This window comes from Microcaecilia unicolor, chromosome 10 (assembly GCF_901765095.1).
Source record: "Microcaecilia unicolor chromosome 10, aMicUni1.1, whole genome shotgun sequence".
Lineage (NCBI taxonomy): Eukaryota > Metazoa > Chordata > Amphibia > Gymnophiona > Siphonopidae > Microcaecilia > Microcaecilia unicolor.
The window spans coordinates 14714844-14731580 of NC_044040.1; the positions used below are offsets into that span (position 1 = coordinate 14714844).

At 44.4% G+C, this 16737-nt stretch overlaps 1 protein-coding gene across 1 annotated transcript in view; it reads right to left on the minus strand.

Annotated features, from left to right (window-relative positions):
* Window positions 1–16737, minus strand: part of LOC115478998 (plexin-A4-like) — a 950498-nt gene that overhangs the window by 346552 nt on the left and 587209 nt on the right. Inside the window, 2 exon segments of the mRNA XM_030216702.1 lie at window positions 4325–4478; window positions 6144–6267. Of these exon segments, the coding sequence (XP_030072562.1) occupies window positions 4325–4478; window positions 6144–6267 (278 nt within the window).

Here is a 16737-nt window from a genome sequence, read left to right on the forward strand (position 1 = left end):
TCTCTCTTCCAAAGGCCTTTGATTTGTATATTTATCTTGTGTGTGTGTATGTTTTATCTCTCTCTCTCTTGATCTCTCCAGGGACCAGAATAAAGAACTGGTCAGTCCTCTACTTGGAGGGGGGAGGGCACTGAAAGATCAGCTTAGGCCCTAAACGCTTTCAGGGTGTGTGCCGAGCCATTTTTCAGCGTGCCTGTGAAAAATGCCTTTTTAAAATTTTTGATGAAAATGGATGTATAGTAAAATAAAAATTGGTGCACGTCCATTTTGGGTCTGAGATCTTCCTGCTAGCCATTGACTTAGCGGTAAGGTCTCTCGCGTTAACCATGCAGAAATTGCCTACGCACGTCAAGTCGGAGTTACCGCCCGATTTTCGCCATGCGCCAGAAAATAAAATATGTTTTCTGGCATGGGTAGCGGATGTGCGTAAAAAATTCAATTACCACACGGGTCATGTGGTAGCTGGGTGGTAACTCCAAATTGATGCGCGTTGGACATGCGTAGGCACCTACGTGGCTTAGTAAAAGGGCCCCATAGTTACTTCTAATATGTGACATTGATCTTCAGCTTTGATCCCCTACCTTCACTCCCTCCCTACAAGGTTGTTCCTTGCATCACATCACTAAGCCATAGTCTTGCCCTTCCTCGGATGTCCTGTGCAACGCTTCTCAACCCCATTAATTCGTTTCTCCACTTCTGCCAGTCAGAAGGGCATTGGTGACCTCCAAACCACTGCCCTCATAATCCACATCAGCCATTCTTTGGAGAAAATTAATTGTATTAATGCAGTCGAGAAGGCTATGACCCAGCAAGCCCTCGTCCTTGATTTGTTTTTATCTTCATCTGAAAGATTCATTAATCAATCAGTCCCAAACTGGGCTTGACAATCTGTCAAAAATTTCGGCAGCATAAATATTACCATCAGGTGCTCAAATCCATTGCCCATCTGCTGTTGATTATTAAAACAGTCTTGTGAGGTGCATTTTATCTAATGCCATCTCACAGGCAGAGCAAAACAAACACAGGAAGAGCAGGTACGTGGGCTCTACTGAATTGAAAAATGTGGGCAAGTGGCATGGTAGGATTCTGTGGTGGCCCTGTGCTTTGTGATGCCCTCGAGGACCTTCTCAGAGCTTTTTAAGTAATGAGATCAACTCTAGGAACTGGAATTCAGAAACCTGGTTAGAAAGTTGAGTCCCCTAATCTTGCTCTACCACCAGTTGTCTTTCTCGAGCAAAGTACATTTCATGGTAACCGTTCTCGTTGGAAGAGTGTCCTCCGTGACACTATACAGCCCCGTGCTATCTCAAGTGAATACTACAGTGTAAACCATCAATCATTTCATCTGCTTGCATTACACAAATGATAATTACAATAATATAATAAATCATGTTGACAATAAATATAATTGGCATTCAAAGAGTGACTTTCAGCCAGCATTCATGTACTCATCCTTCGAGTGCATGAGTCAGCAGTGTTTCTAGATTCCATGAAAGGATGACAAAGAAACCATATTAATATTAGTAGTCGTCATAGTATCGTGTTTCCCCGAAAATAAGACAGTGTCTTATATTAATTTTTGCTCCCAAAGATGCGCTAGGTCTTATTTTCAGGGGATGTCTTATTCGGGAGTAGTAGGGGGACTGTGGTGGTCGGGAACAGTATTGAAGTGGGGGGCGGTATCCTGCAGGAGTAGGCCATGGCTCGCCTATCTGCCCACAGTGACCGCAGGACTCGAGCGCAGCAGAGCCGCCCTGGCTGGGCTGGGAATGGAGGAGGGGTATGAACTAGGGAAGGTAATGGAATGTGGGGCCGGGCTGCTCTGGCTGGGGGGTCTCAGGAGGTTGCGAGAGGGCTTAGGGCGTAGGATCATCCCTATTGTATTACAAACGTTAAAAAAAAATTCTACGGTAGCTCCGTTCCCCGTTGGTGGCGCTTTATGCGCTCCTCCTGTACATTCGCAACACTTTCCATCCTTCTAGTCTGACTTAGCCCTTGGGCGATGGAGCAGCGCCGAAAGGGCTCGGTTACTCATTTTCTTTTCTTTCATTATTTCTGCAAGGGGGATGTTTCTTTTCTTTCCAGGCTCAATTACCGGTAGTTGATCTTCACAAATGCGTGAAGGAGGATGGTAGAAGTCCGCTGGACGATAGATTTTCCACCTCAGTCTTGTTTCTTGCATTTCTTTTATGTTATTTCGTCTTTGGGTTGCAGCGAAAAAAATTAAGGTTTCTGTGTCCATGTCCCATCGGGGTCAAACTAAAACTTTGCTAGGTCTTACTTTCGGGGGAGGCCTTATATTTAGCAATTCAGCAAAACCTCTACTAGGTCTTATTTTCAGGGGATGTCTTATTTTCGGGGAAACAGGGTAGTAATAGTATTATGATTTGATGTGAAGGTATGTTTTCAACCTTACAAGGGGAACCAGCAGTGCACTGCCTTGCGGTGGATGATTAAGTTGTATTGAAGCTACACCGGGGGATTCATGGAGTAATAGACGAACTATAGATGAGTGGCAGATCCAGCAATATTTCTCAGCTAATTTTTATTTTGTTTTTTTGGGGGGTGGCCATGCTCTTTTGGGGTTTTTTCACTTTTTAAATTGTTTTCCTTGACTCTGTGTTATTTCCCCTTATGTGCAGTTGTTGACTTGCTACGTTTCAGCACGATTTTTGTCAACTGAGTAGCGATTTAATGATCTGCTATTTTTTGAACCAATTTTGTATGTTCATTCACTTGTTCTATCTATTGGTTAAAGAGAGAGGGTTTTTTTTTTTTGAACCAGCAGATTTTCTCCGTAGTTGTGGAGTTCTTGCTGCCGATTCTTTTTGTTCCTTTTATATGGACCAATGATAATATCCTACTCCCATTTAAGATAGTGGGTTTTGCAATACTCTGTGTATTTGTCCCTATCGGGAGATTTGAGGTCTTGTTTGTTTAAAACTTTGGGCTCCTCCTTTTACTAAGGCGCCCTGAAAAATGGCTTACGGTAGTGTAGGTGCGGGTCTTGAGCGCGCGCCGATCCATTTTTCAGCGCGCCTGTAAAAAAGGCCTTTGAAAAAGTTTTGCCGAAAATGGACGTGCGGCAAAATCAAAACTGCCGCGCGTCCATTTTGGGTCTGCGACCTTACCGTGAGCCATTGACCTAGCTGTAAAGTCTCAGGCGGTAACTGGGTGGTAATGACCTCCACGCATCAAATGCCACTTGGTGCATGTCCGATACGCTCGCCAAAAAATAACATTTATTTTTCAGCGGAGCGTATCGGAAGCGTGCCAAAAATGAAATTACCAGAAGAGCCACGTGGTAGCTGGGTGGTAACTCCATTTTGGCATGCGTTGGGCGTGAGTACATGCTTACACAGCTTACTAAAAGGGCCCCTTTGTTTCTAGTTAAGTTTGATGGAACAGGTGAATGAGACACAAGCTTTCAAACTATTGATGGTGTGAATGGGCAGACCAGATGGGCCATTTGGCCTTTATCTGCTGACATGTTTCTATGTTTCCACTAGCAGAGCTTCTTGTAGTTGGCAGAGGGTGACTTTGTCAATGCCCAGTTTGTTCAGATGTCCCAGGTCTTTCGATATTGCTCCAATTCCTACAGGGACTGCAAGTGCTCAACCCAGTGGCGTAGCCACAGGTGGGCTGGGGTGGGCCAGGGCCCACCCACATAGGGCTCAGGCCCACCCAACAGTAATACACATTTAGCAGTAGCTGGTGGAGATCCCAATCTCTGCTAGCTGAAGACTTCCCCCTGATGGTAATGAAAATGCTACTCTCCACGATACCGGCACCTGCACATTCTCAGTTTTCAGCGCCTGCCTGCTGCAGACTGCCAAGGTGGAGAGAAGCATTTTTCCACCAGCTGAGATATGTTTTTGGTGGGGTGGAGAACACTTGGTGCCCACCCACTTCTTGCCTAGGCCCACCCAAAATCTGCTGTCTGGCTACGCCCCTGCCTCACCTCCACTTTCAAGTCTTGATATTTCATGATTTTCTCCATTTGACATCAATACAGCTGTCTCCTGGTATTGCCAAACCTATGATCTGCAGCTGCTTCTTTTCAACCATAGTGATATCAAATATATTGTGCGGCAAGTATTTATCAGTCTGCATGATAATGATGATGGTGATTCTTCTTCTTATTATAGAACCATGTTATTGTTATTATTATCATTATTACCCAGTTTCATTTGGAGGCAAAGAAGTGGGTAACAAGTGTCACTGTGGTGGGACGGTATCCATGACATCTATCCCAGAAGAATCCAGATCGCAAGACAGTTTCTGATATAGCATATCTGACGCTGCGTATTCTGCTTCCACTCACCGTTCTCCATGACGATCTTAGGCACTTCCTTCTCTGCTGGGGAGATGCAGCGGATCTGGTTGCCAACCACCGTGCCATCTATTTCGGAGAGGTCTTGAAACGTGCAGTTGACACCAGCTGAGAGTTCAGGGACATTGTATGCCTCCAGCACCAGCTGGAAAAAAAAATCAAGAAATTGTTTTGTCATTTTTATGCATTATCTTATCAAGCTTATCGTTTGTTTGTACTTTGCGATTGTGTTATTATGCATAGCTATTTTCGTTATTTTTATTGCAAACCACTTTGACGCTTTATTGTATTAAGCGATATATATCAGTAAATCAACTTAATTCAAATCAAAGGAGGAGAATTTTCACTTTAGAAAATGGAAAGGAAGAGGTGGCAGGAAGGAACTTCTTTTCTACCTTCCCAGCTTTATACTTAAAGAAAGTTCACAACAAGAAAGGCATCTACTGTTGCTGCCCTCTCACATAGGGGTAGAATGGGGAGTGTGAGGGAGGGCTGTGTGTTCTCATGTGTGTGCACACACTAACCCTCCAATTCTAAAAAAAAAGTCACCAAAAATTGTGCACACAAATTGGGTCACAAACCCAATTTGTGTGTGCAATTTAATTGAATAACGAGCCAATGGTGCTAATTAAAATCAATTAGCAGGTATGCTCGTAAATTTAAGCATGTGATCTACACCTAAATTTTACATGCGTTCTTGAAAAGAGGGCACAGAAATGGGAGAGTCATGGGCGTTTTGGGGCAGAGCGTGGGTGTGGATTCCAGTTGCACGTGCAATTATAGAATAAAGGGATCCCCTACCCAAATTTACACACTAGGAGTAGCCTAGTGGTAACTGCTGTGGACTTTGATCCTGGGGAACTGGGTTCGATTCCCACTGCAGCTCCTTGTGACTCTGGGCAAGTCATGTAAACCAACAAAAAAAGCTTCAAGACTGAGACAACAGTAGCGCTATAGAAATGATAAGTGGTAGTAGTAGTAGTATTTTATTGATAAATGACCCGACACGGGCCGTGTTTCGGCATTAGACAACGCCTGCCTCATGGGTCAGGGTTTAGTTGTAAAGTGTGCACTACCTAATTAGCATATGGTTAGCACATGAGTCCTTACCCACCACAAAATACATCTAGTTAAGGGCTCATATGCTAATGGCTGCAAAAAGTATATACATTCCGGGGCACTTTTAGAAAGGAGCTCCAAAAAGTGGCATGCGGTAGTGTGGGCATGTGTTGGATACGCACTGGGCCATTTCTCCACTGTGTATGGAAAAAAGGGGGGGGGGTTTGAGGGCCAGGAAATGGATGTGCGGCAAAATTTAAACCAGCACGCGTCTATTTACGGCCTGAAACCTTAACGTCACCCACTGACTTCGCAGTAAGGGTGACGCGTTACCCATATGGTAACCGTCCAGCACGTGCCAACTGCCGATTACTGCCAGGAACGCCCCCGTGGTAGAAAATAGAAAATTATTTTCTACTCTGGGTTTTCGGTGCACGCCAAACTTGGAATTACCATCCGGCACATGCGCTAGCTGGGCAGTAATGGGCCCCTTTATTTTTAGCCATGTGAAAGGTAGCCAACCCTTTAAAAATATAGCCCAGTTGGTACTAGCTGAATCTAAAGAGCTTTTATTATGGCACGTAGGTAGATTTAGCTTTCATACATTCATTTTTAAATAACCACAGTTTAACTCTGTTGGGAGAAGAATGACCTTTACAATCAGTCATTGTATAGGATTATACCAGTCAATATTCAGCCTGCGGCTCCTCTTCCCCCTCCCCCATTTACCATTCAAAGTAAGGTGCCTTACCAGCACATTATACTGGGAAACAGAGATGTTGTTGGGATGTACAGTTAGCCGAACACACTGTTTCATTTCTGAAGCAAACCTCCGTGGCTCGTGGGACCGTTCACACCTCTCTTTCCTAGTGCACCTGAAGAACGAGACAAAACAAAATGACTCCAAGACCCAAGGAAACTGTACAGTGCTCATATTGTTTGCAAATCATAAAAGTCCAGAGCTATAGGTACTAGAACATGAGGAAGTGGTAATTAAGAAACGTATTAACCGACACAAGCCAACACCTTTTCTGACGGGGCAGCTATGAATTTATACCAAAACATCATTTCCAGAGGATGCTACATAGTCTTTGTGAAAAACTCACAATAGCTCTTGTGATTAGGGATGGGAAGCCAGAAAAAAGTTTTGTGTTGTGTAATTTATGGGCATTTTCATTTGGCCATTTTGTCCATTGTCGATCATAGTACACGGTCTTTGGAAATAGTAGGCGCTATGAGGAGAGAGGGTATACTCTTTTCCTAATTGGGCATGCATGTTTTGCTCCTGCACAATGGTTCCATTCAAGGAGGTGCAATGGATATGAGACAGCTGGAATGTGCTTGGCCCATTGTCTGGCCTGAAGCCAGTAGGTGAAGCTTCCCCCATACAAAGTAATGTATTTTGAGTGTATCAAGATGGCGGCCGCTGCATAGGGGAAACAATTAAACCTCCTTGGGTGTAGACGGCTTCAGCCTTGTCACATGACGCCGTCTCCTGTCAATCAAACCTCCTTGGTTCCACTATCAGAAAACAGTGCACCCTCTTTCCACATTTTAAAAATTTGAATTTCTTATATTTTATTTATTTATTTACTTATTTATTAGGGTTTATTTACCATCTTTTTGAAGGAATTCACTCAAGGTGGTGTACAGTAGGAATAAATCAAACATAAGTAATAGATAATTACAACAGTAAAATATTCAAATAACAAGAAAGTATAACATAGTATACTACTTACAGTGGGGGAAATAAGTATTTGATCCCTTGCTGATTTTGTAAGTTTGCCCACTGACAAAGACATGAGCAGCCCATAATTGAAGGGTAGGTTATTGGTAACAGTGAGAGATAGCACATCACAAATTAAATCCGGAAAATCACATTGTGGAAAGTATATGAATTTATTTGCATTCTGCAGAGGGAAATAAGTATTTAATCCCTCTGGCAAACAAGACCTAATACTTGGTGGCAAAACCCTTGTTGGCAAGCACAGCGGTCAGACGTCTTCTGTAGTTGATGATGAGGTTTGCACACATGTCAGGAGGAATTTTGGTCCACTCCTCTTTGCAGATCATCTCTAAATCATTACGAGTTCTGGGCTGTCGCTTGGCAACTCGCAGCTTCAGCTCCCTCCATAAGTTTTCAATGGGATTAAGGTCTGGTGACTGGCTAGGCCACTCCATGACCCTAATGTGCTTCTTCCTGAGCCACTCCTTTGTTGCCTTGGCTGTATGTTTTGGGTCATTGTCGTGCTGGAAGACCCAGCCACGACCCATTTTTAAGGCCCTGGCGGAGGGAAGGAGGTTGTCACTCAGAATTGTACGGTACATGGCCCCATCCATTCTCCCATTGATGCGGTGAAGTAGTCCTGTGCCCTTAGCAGAGAAACACCCCCAAAACATAACATTTCCACCTCCATGCTTGACAGTGGGGACGGTGTTCTTTGGGTCATAGGCAGCATTTCTCTTCCTCCAAACACGGCGAGTTGAGTTCATGCCAAAGAGCTCAATTTTTGTCTCATCTGACCACAGCACCTTCTCCCAATCACTCTCGGCATCATCCAGGTGTTCACTGGCAAACTTCAGACGGGCCGTCACATGTGCCTTCCGGAGCAGGGGGACCTTGCGGGCACTGCAGGATTGCAATCCGTTATGTCGTAATGTGTTACCAATGGTTTTCGTGGTGACAGTGGTCCCAGCTGCCTTGAGATCATTGACAAGTTCCCCCCTTGTAGTTGTAGGCTGATTTCTAACCTTCCTCATGATCAAGGATACCCCACGAGGTGAGATTTTGCGTGGAGCCCCAGATCTTTGTCGATTGACAGTCATTTTGTACTTCTTCCATTTTCTTACTATGGCACCAACAGTTGTCTCCTTCTCGCCCAGCGTCTTACTGATGGTTTTGTAGCCCATTCCAGCCTTGTGCAGGTGTATGATCTTGTCCCTGACATCCTTAGACAGCTCCTTGCTCTTGGCCATTTTGTAGAGGTTAGAGTCTGACTGATTCACTGAGTCTGTGGACAGGTGTCTTTCATACAGGTGACCATTGCCGACAGCTGTCTGTCATGCAGGTAACGAGTTGATTTGGAGCATCTACCTGGTCTGTAGGGGCCAGATCTCTTACTGGTTGGTGGGGGATCAAATACTTATTTCCCTCTGCAGAATGCAAATAAATTCATATACTTTCCACAATGTGATTTTCCGGATTTAATTTGTGATGTGCTATCTCTCACTGTTACCAATAACCTACCCTTCAATTATGGGCTGCTCATGTCTTTGTCAGTGGGCAAACTTACAAAATCAGCAAGGGATCAAATACTTATTTCCCCCACTGTACAATGTCAACACAATAAATAATAAAACAATTTAATAAATTGTGTAGGGTATAAGCAAAGATGGAACATATATAGGGGTCCTTTTTCTAAGCCGTGGTAAAAAGAAGCCTGAGGTAGTGTAGGCACGGGTTTTGGGCAAACACAGAATTAATTTTCAGTGCGCCTATAAAAAAAAAAGCCCTCTTCCACCCCTCCCCCTGAAAATGGACGTGCGACAAAATCAAAATTGTCACACTTCCATTTTGGGTCTCTGACCTTACCGCCAACCATAGACCTAGCGGTAAATTTGTGCAATAATGACCTACGTGCATCAAATGCCACTTGGTGCGCTTCCACTACGGGCGCCAGAAAATAAAAAATATTTTTCGGACACACACCAAAAATGAAATTACCGCAAGAGCCACGCAGTAGTCGGGCAGTAAGTTGATTTTGGCGCGCGTAGACGCTTACATGGCTTAGTAAAAGGGACCCATAGATAGGTAAGAGAATAAGAGGAGTTAGAACATAAGGGGACTAATTTAAAAAGAGTTGCACATGAGGTCAGAGAGTTGATTAAATATTATCTCAACTGAGGTTGGAGTGGATAAACATGTCCTGCTCCAGTATGTGTAGCCCATGTCACTTCTTGTGTGTGTGAGTGAGACTTAACAAGTGAGTTAGTTCTTCCATTAAAGGCCTGGTTGAAGAACCAAGCTTTCACCTGCTTCCTGAATTAGAGATAGTCTTGTGTTGAGCTGAGTCTTTCAGAGAGTCCATTCCAGAGTGTGGGGGCTACTGTGGAGAAGGCTTACTTGCAGATATCACATCGTGCAATGACTTTTGGAGAGGGCATAGTTAGGTTTACCATATTTTATCCCCCAAAAAGGAGGACACATGCCCCACCCCACCACACACCCCGCCCCCTTTCATGCCCCGCCCTGCCCCCTTTTACGCCCTCGCTCTGCCCCCTGTTACACACCCCATCACCCCCCCTCCCCTTACCTTACTACTGCCTTGGTGGTCTAGTGACCTCTTCCTCTCCCTGTCCCTCTTTCCTGCCCGGAGCGCTGCCTTGCATGCAACCTTCCTGTTGCTGATCTCGGCACCGATTCAAAATGGCCGCTGAGAGTTGAAGTCTCGCGAGGTCACTTCAACTCTCCGCGGCTATTTTGAATCGGCGCCGAGATCAGCAACAGGAAGGAAGCATGCAGGGCAGCGCTCCGGGCAGGAAAGAGGGGGCTCTTTCCTGCCCCGAAGGCGGAAGAGGTCACTAGACCAACATGGCAGTAGTAAGTAAGGGGAGGGAGGCTAACAATCTGCCCATTTGTCCAGATTTCTGGACAAACGGGCAGGCTGGCGGGCAGGCCGTCCTATGGACGCGCCGCCCACCAGCCTGCCCATTTGTCCAGAAATCCGGACAAACGGGCAGATTGGAAAACCCGCCCAGTTGCCCGGATATGTCCTCAAAAAGAGGACATAAATCCAAACATGGATTGGCGTGCGCCCAAAACCCTTGCCTACACTACCGCTAGCCATTTCTCAGTGTGCCTTTGTAAAAGGACCCCTCAGTTATCTAAGCTATGACACCCACGCGTCTAAAGCTTACTTAGGCAACAAGAACTCTGAGCCCTTCTATTTCGGGCTTTTACATTTGGTGCCCAGACACATGCTTGAGTTCACCATTCACGTGTGTGTAAGAATGTGGGATAAGTGAAAACATCCCAAATACAAGAAAAATTGTCTCCCAAAAGAATATAAAGACCCCCCAAGTACAAAAATGACAAAAGTTCAATACGACGTTACAGTCATCAAAAAAAGTTACTTTTCTGAAAAATCAACAGATTGGTAGTAAAAACTTTCCAACCGATGGCTTAGTAAAGAGGGAGGTAAGTTTATTATTCATTTTTATTTATTTCTGCAATTCCAAATAATCACAAAGAATATCTTTGCACTGAAATTGACCATTAATCATCCTGAAACACAAGAAACAAAATGACTCCAAAAAATAACAAAATATGAAAAAAGAATGGATACTATAGTCCACAATCAGGGGGAAGTGGCCATAGAAAATAATTTACTTATCTATATATATAAAAGGCACCTCCAACATTCCATTGAAGCCTCAAGCCGGAAACTTGAGGCGCCCGAGATATCCGGTTTGGCCTGCAGCAGGCTGCAGTCACTGTAGCTCCGCCCTCGTGTCAAAACGCGATGGCGTTGAGGGCGGGGCGGGCCTGCAGTCACTGTACCTACGCCCTCACGTCAAAACGCGATGACGCAGAGGGCAGGGCGGCGAACACACAACGCACAGCTTCCACACGTTCTCTGACAGCTGCTGGGAGAGCGCTCCGAACTTCACAAACTCGCAACCACGTCACTGAGGGACGAAGGGAGGAAGAGGAGAGGTGTGGAACTCAGAAGGGAGGCACGGAGGGGGTGTCTGGAACTCGGGAGGGAGGGAGGACGGAGGGAGGATGGTGGGGGGGGGGGATTACCCTGCTAGCGCCCGTTTCATTTTTTCCCGAAACGGGCATTTCTTACTAGTTATTTAATAAACTAAGAGAAGCTGACCTAGAAGCCATGCAGCAACTTAGCAAAAACCCTATCTGGTGTCAAAGTGTCTTCTTTTTATGTCGTGGTCATTTTGCTGGCATCAATGAAAAGGTTTTTTTAAAGTCAACTCGCCTCCCATGCACTTTTCTTAAAAACAGAAAACTAAGGACTTTGATTTCAATTCACACCACTATACCCACCGACAGTTACATTTATTAGAGAAAAGACACCTGGTTAAAGTGCAGGGTATTTATTTAAGAGAACATTTCCAATACGACTCCATTACATTTTCCAATTAAGTTAATGGGATAGACTTGTAAAGGCTGCTCTGTACAGGCTTTGTTATTAACAGGAGATATTACACCAATTACAAGCAGACCCTGAGTCTGGATAGAAATCATTTGCTGTCCCCAAAACTTTGATGTTTCCATTCTAGCTGCAAGAACAGAAAGGAACACTGAAAGAAATCAATGTAATCGTACCTACCATGATGCACAGATCTTTCAGGAAGGAAGGCACTTACCAGGCACAAAGGGACAGATTCAGTACATGTTGCTCAAAGTTAGCCGCCATTAAGATCTGTGCTGTGCCAAGTCTATAAAGGGGGGGAAGAGAGCAGAGAGGAAAGGGTGGCTCTCTCTGTCCACCCCAAGCTCCCCCTCTCCCTCAGAAAAGGGCTGCTGGCTACGCCCCTGTTACAGAATACTATGTTGTGTGGCCACCGTTATGCTAAGTCTGCGACTAGTGTAACTGTGGGTACCCTAAATGAGAGGAGCACTGATACCAAGTTACACTAGCATTCCATAATGGAATCTAAGCTACACCAGCATTCCATAATGGAATCTAAGTTACACTAGCATTCCATAATTTTTTATTTATTTGTGGAACACTTATACCCCGCGTTTTCCCACTTATTAGCAGGTTCAATGCGGCTTACATGGAATATCAGGTTTACAAAGTAACATAGAAAGGATATGGCTGTAATATAGTAGATAAAGAGGTGATCGTTTGGGTAGGTAAGGTGGGTAAGGGAGGAGGATGGTAGAGGTAGGGGAGTGGGAGGAGGGTGTGTATTGGGATTAGCGTGTTGTTTAGTGTGGTAGAAAGTATATAGTGAGGGGTAGGAATAGGGATGTACTTAGAAAGGATTAAACAGGGGAGTATATTCCAGGTTCTGTCTTCATAGTCTGATCTGGGTAGCGCAGATGGACTCATAGTTACTAATGGAATCTAAGTTACACTAGAATTCCATAATGGAATCTAAGTTATACTAGCATTCCATAATGGAATCTGGATACCCAGATTCTGTTATACAATAGGTTCTCACCATGTGGCACCCACTTATAGAATTGCCCCCAACAGGGTTGTTTTTATATAAAATGTGCAACAGGGGAATCAATGCTGAAACAGAGGGGTGTCAGGTCAGGATTGAGATGACCTGGCAAAACCACAGGAGGCCTGGACTTGGATTTTGGATTTCAGCTCGTGCCTTTCTCAGAAGTTCACAGTGAGTTACACTCAGGTACTGTAGGTATGGGAATCGCAAAGGATGCTGAAGAAAAGGAATGATGAGGACACCAATCCTATAATAACGGCAGCCCACCGCAGGTCGGTCCTGAAACCCATCAGCTCAGCTGCCTAAGGACCTGTTAGACAGTTCCTGGCTTCGACCTATGTGTTAATCCCCCTGCTTTATGGACCCAAAAAACCTTAAGCTAAAATTCATCTCATCTAAAAAAGAATCAGTTTTCACTCCAGCTGCAGGGTGAATGTGTGCAGAGGCTCCCTCATGGCCAATAGCTGTCTCTGCCTATTACTGACCTCAGACTCATCAAGATGACAAGCAGATAAGATTTCTTCTCTCCTTGTGTGACTTTACCAAAATTAAATCCTCTCTGATTTCTAAGCACCTTTGCAGTCAGAGGCAAGGCATGCACAATCCTGGCCTAGGTGATGCTGTTTTTTTTTTTCTAATTCGAGGATGCCATCCTCGGGAAGGCAGCTTGTAAGACTGTTAACATATTCAGAAAAAGCAGCAATTGTAGCAAAAGGCCTCTGTGGAGAAAACAAAGGTCTGCTACAAACCGTGGCTTCTAAAGGTAACATTCCTACACAAATGCTATTCAGAGGCTCTGTGTTCCACACTTAAAACAGGATCTGAATGGAGATGTTCACAGAATTTCTATGAAACAGAGAAATGACACCGTTCCTCTGTTGAGCTCCTTTTAAGAGGGATCCACAGAGAATGGCGAAATCCCAGGCTGTCTATGAGATCTGAGTGTTCGGGATTATACCAGCCAACGGCATAATCTAAGTCCGTGCTTTCTTGTTGCAATGTTTCCAAAGCCCATTATGCATGCAAAACAAATCCCACATTGAGTGACTCGTGGGGTGTAGCCTACGTCACCGACAGAGCTGTACATGATGTCCAGAAAAAACAGGACCCCTTACATAGCTTCAAAATACTTTGCAATTGTTTAAACATTTCGTATGACCTTTGAAAATACATTAGTACAAGGGGGGGGGGGGGGTTCTTAGTTAATTCATAATTTCTGTTCGAAGTGTCCTCCTTCAACCTTAACACATTCACGAAGTCCTTAACGCCACTGAGCTATTGGCTCAATGAAATCTGGGGTTTCATTAATTAAGAGCTCAACTGTTTTGCGAGTTCGATGCGCTGGAGCTCCATCCTGTTGAAAAGTTAATACTCAGAAATGCCTCGAATTTCAGGCAGAGGTTTCTGCTGCAGTAGGACGTTTTGGGGTTATTTGGAACAATGTCGGGGAGGGGGGCGGGTTTTTTTCCAGACACCGTGTATATGAGGCAGACTTTTAAAAGATTGTTCCATCTCGTAAAACTTCAGATGTGTTGGATTCAGGCTTGGATCTGGCACCATAAGGGCAATTGTGTAAGGGGCAGACATTATTGTTAGGTGCCAATCTGGAACCTATTTTTTAAAGGAAAGAGACACTTATTGTCCTTTATTGATTACTTGCATAGCAGTGCTAATACATGTGTATAATTTTGGCACAACCCCTATCCCAGACATAGAGATGTTGTGTTAATCCTCTCCTTTATATGGTGGTGAAGTCCCACCCAGCGCATCTCAGAATGCACTGGGCAGGACTGGGCGCCACCATTTTCAAGGCACCGCCATTTTTAAGGAGGCGCTAGAAGAATAGGGAGTGTACTACTCCCTCCTCCACCATTACTACTACTACTACAAATCATTTCTATAGCGCGACCAGTCGTACGCAGCGCTTTACAATTGAACATGAAGAAGAGACAGTCCCTGCTCGAGAGCTTACAATCTAAATTAGGACAGACAGACAGGACAATTAAGGGTAAGGGTAGGACAGACAAATAGGACACATAGGGATGAGGGACTATTGAAGAGAGGAAGACAAGACAAAGGTTACAAACAAGTGAAAAGTTAAGGTGGAGGAGGCGAGCCACTAGACCACCAGGTTTTGGGGGTGGGTTGCTTGAGTTTGTGGTCACTGGGCCACTGGGGCTTTTTTGGGGGGGTGAAATTGTGTCATTGGGATCAGGAGACTGGAGGTCTGGCGGACCTCCAGCCCCCGTGTCGCTGGCTTGCGGTGGGGGTGTAGGGGTTCGGGGGACACTATACCACCAGGGCCTTGTAGTTGCAGGGGGGTCTACATGCCATTATCTGTGACATTAGGGGCAGTAAAGTCCCGCGCTGTTCCAGCGCTATCTTTAGAGCAGTGTGGGGGCTTTTGATCATCTGCCCGTTAGAAATAAAGGAGTACATTGTACTTTCCAACAACTAAGCTTGGTGACTCTTGTAGAAGCATAGAACCCTCAGGGTCTGTCCAGTGTACCCAATTCACTTCCTAGTGTGATATCATGGACACCCCCACCCACTTCCCCCAAGCTGATCTCTGTCTTGTCAGAGAGAAACATGCAAGGATAAACCAAGCTCTTTTAATACACAGTGAATACACTAATGGCCACCAACCAATGACAAAGCAGCTTTAGTCATGATCAGCAATAACACAGTCCATTCTATCCCCCAAATTCTTTATAGAGCACCTTAAGTTTTACATGGCCAAATTGTGTGCACAATGTAATTGATTAACAAACCAATCATCACTGATAATTGGTACTTAAGGACCAATTAGTGGCAGTAATTGGTTTTAATTAGAATGTACACGCACAACATTCTAGGCATATTCTACAACGTGGTTCACATAAATTCTAATGCACACAGTTGAAAAGTGGGTGTGGCCATGGGTGTGGAATGGGCGGGTCATGGGTATTTCAAAAAAAACTACGCGTGCTATAATGGAATAACCCCTATCTGCGCCTAAGTTAGGTGCAGGTATTTAGGCCTAGGTTTTAGTCAAAAGCAATGTTAAAGCCCACCTCTTTAACATTGCTTTTGACTCGTAACCACTTGTAACCACTCGCCTCCACCTACCCTCCTCTCTTCCTTCCCGTTCACATTAATTGATTTGATTTGCTTACTTTATTAATTTTTTGTCTATTAGATTGTAAGCTCTTTGAGCAGGGACTGTCTTTCTTCTATGTTTGTGCAGCGCTGCGTACGCCTTGTAGCGCTACAGAAATGCTAAATAGTAGTAGTAGTAGTAGGTGACCTAAACAGGTGCGCCTACATCTTAAGTGCAAGAATGGCACATGCACGTATTCTATAAACTAAGCCTAATTTTAGGCGTAGTTTATAAAATCATGCTAAGCGCATGTTTTTTGGCACCATATATAGAATTTACTCCTACATGCGCTAGCTTTTTCTACTGGGCTGGTTGAATACAGAAGCTAATATCTGTCTGTTTTAAAGGCTAATTTTAAGGAATGGTGAACCCTTAAGAGGGTCATTCTATAACAGGTCATGTAGGTTGGAAATCAACAAAGATACTTGTTTTGTGGACATTTTATAGACAATATAAATTAAAACAATCGCAGTCACAATGCATCAGTGTACATTTACACCACCTTGGGAGCAGGTGTGTGTATTTTATTAACTATGCTTCATGACTTGTCCCAGGCTGTGTGCAAAGTATGCTCCAGAATGCACCTAGATGTGAATGCATAAATGTACACACCTTCTTGTCATCACGTGTACTTTTACGCCTACATATCATGAGGTAATTTTCTAAAATCCATGGAAAACACTTTCTGGCCAATATTCAGCCCGTAGGAGGCAGGCTGGCTAAGTCCCAGGATCAGCAATTAGGCCAGATATTCAGTGCCGGGTCATTTCACGTGACTGCCATTGAATATCTATTAGGGGTTTTTTTTTTGGCTGATTTAAACTTAACTGGCAAAGTTAATACGCAGCACTAGCCGGTTAAGTTTATAGTGGCCAAAGATAGGACCGCTATTTAGGTGGTCTGATTTGGCTGATAAACTTAGCTGGCCAGTGCTTGAATATTCACGGCTAGCTGGTTAGCCGCTATGCACTAAGCACTAAGATTTGGCAGAGATAGCCGGCTATCT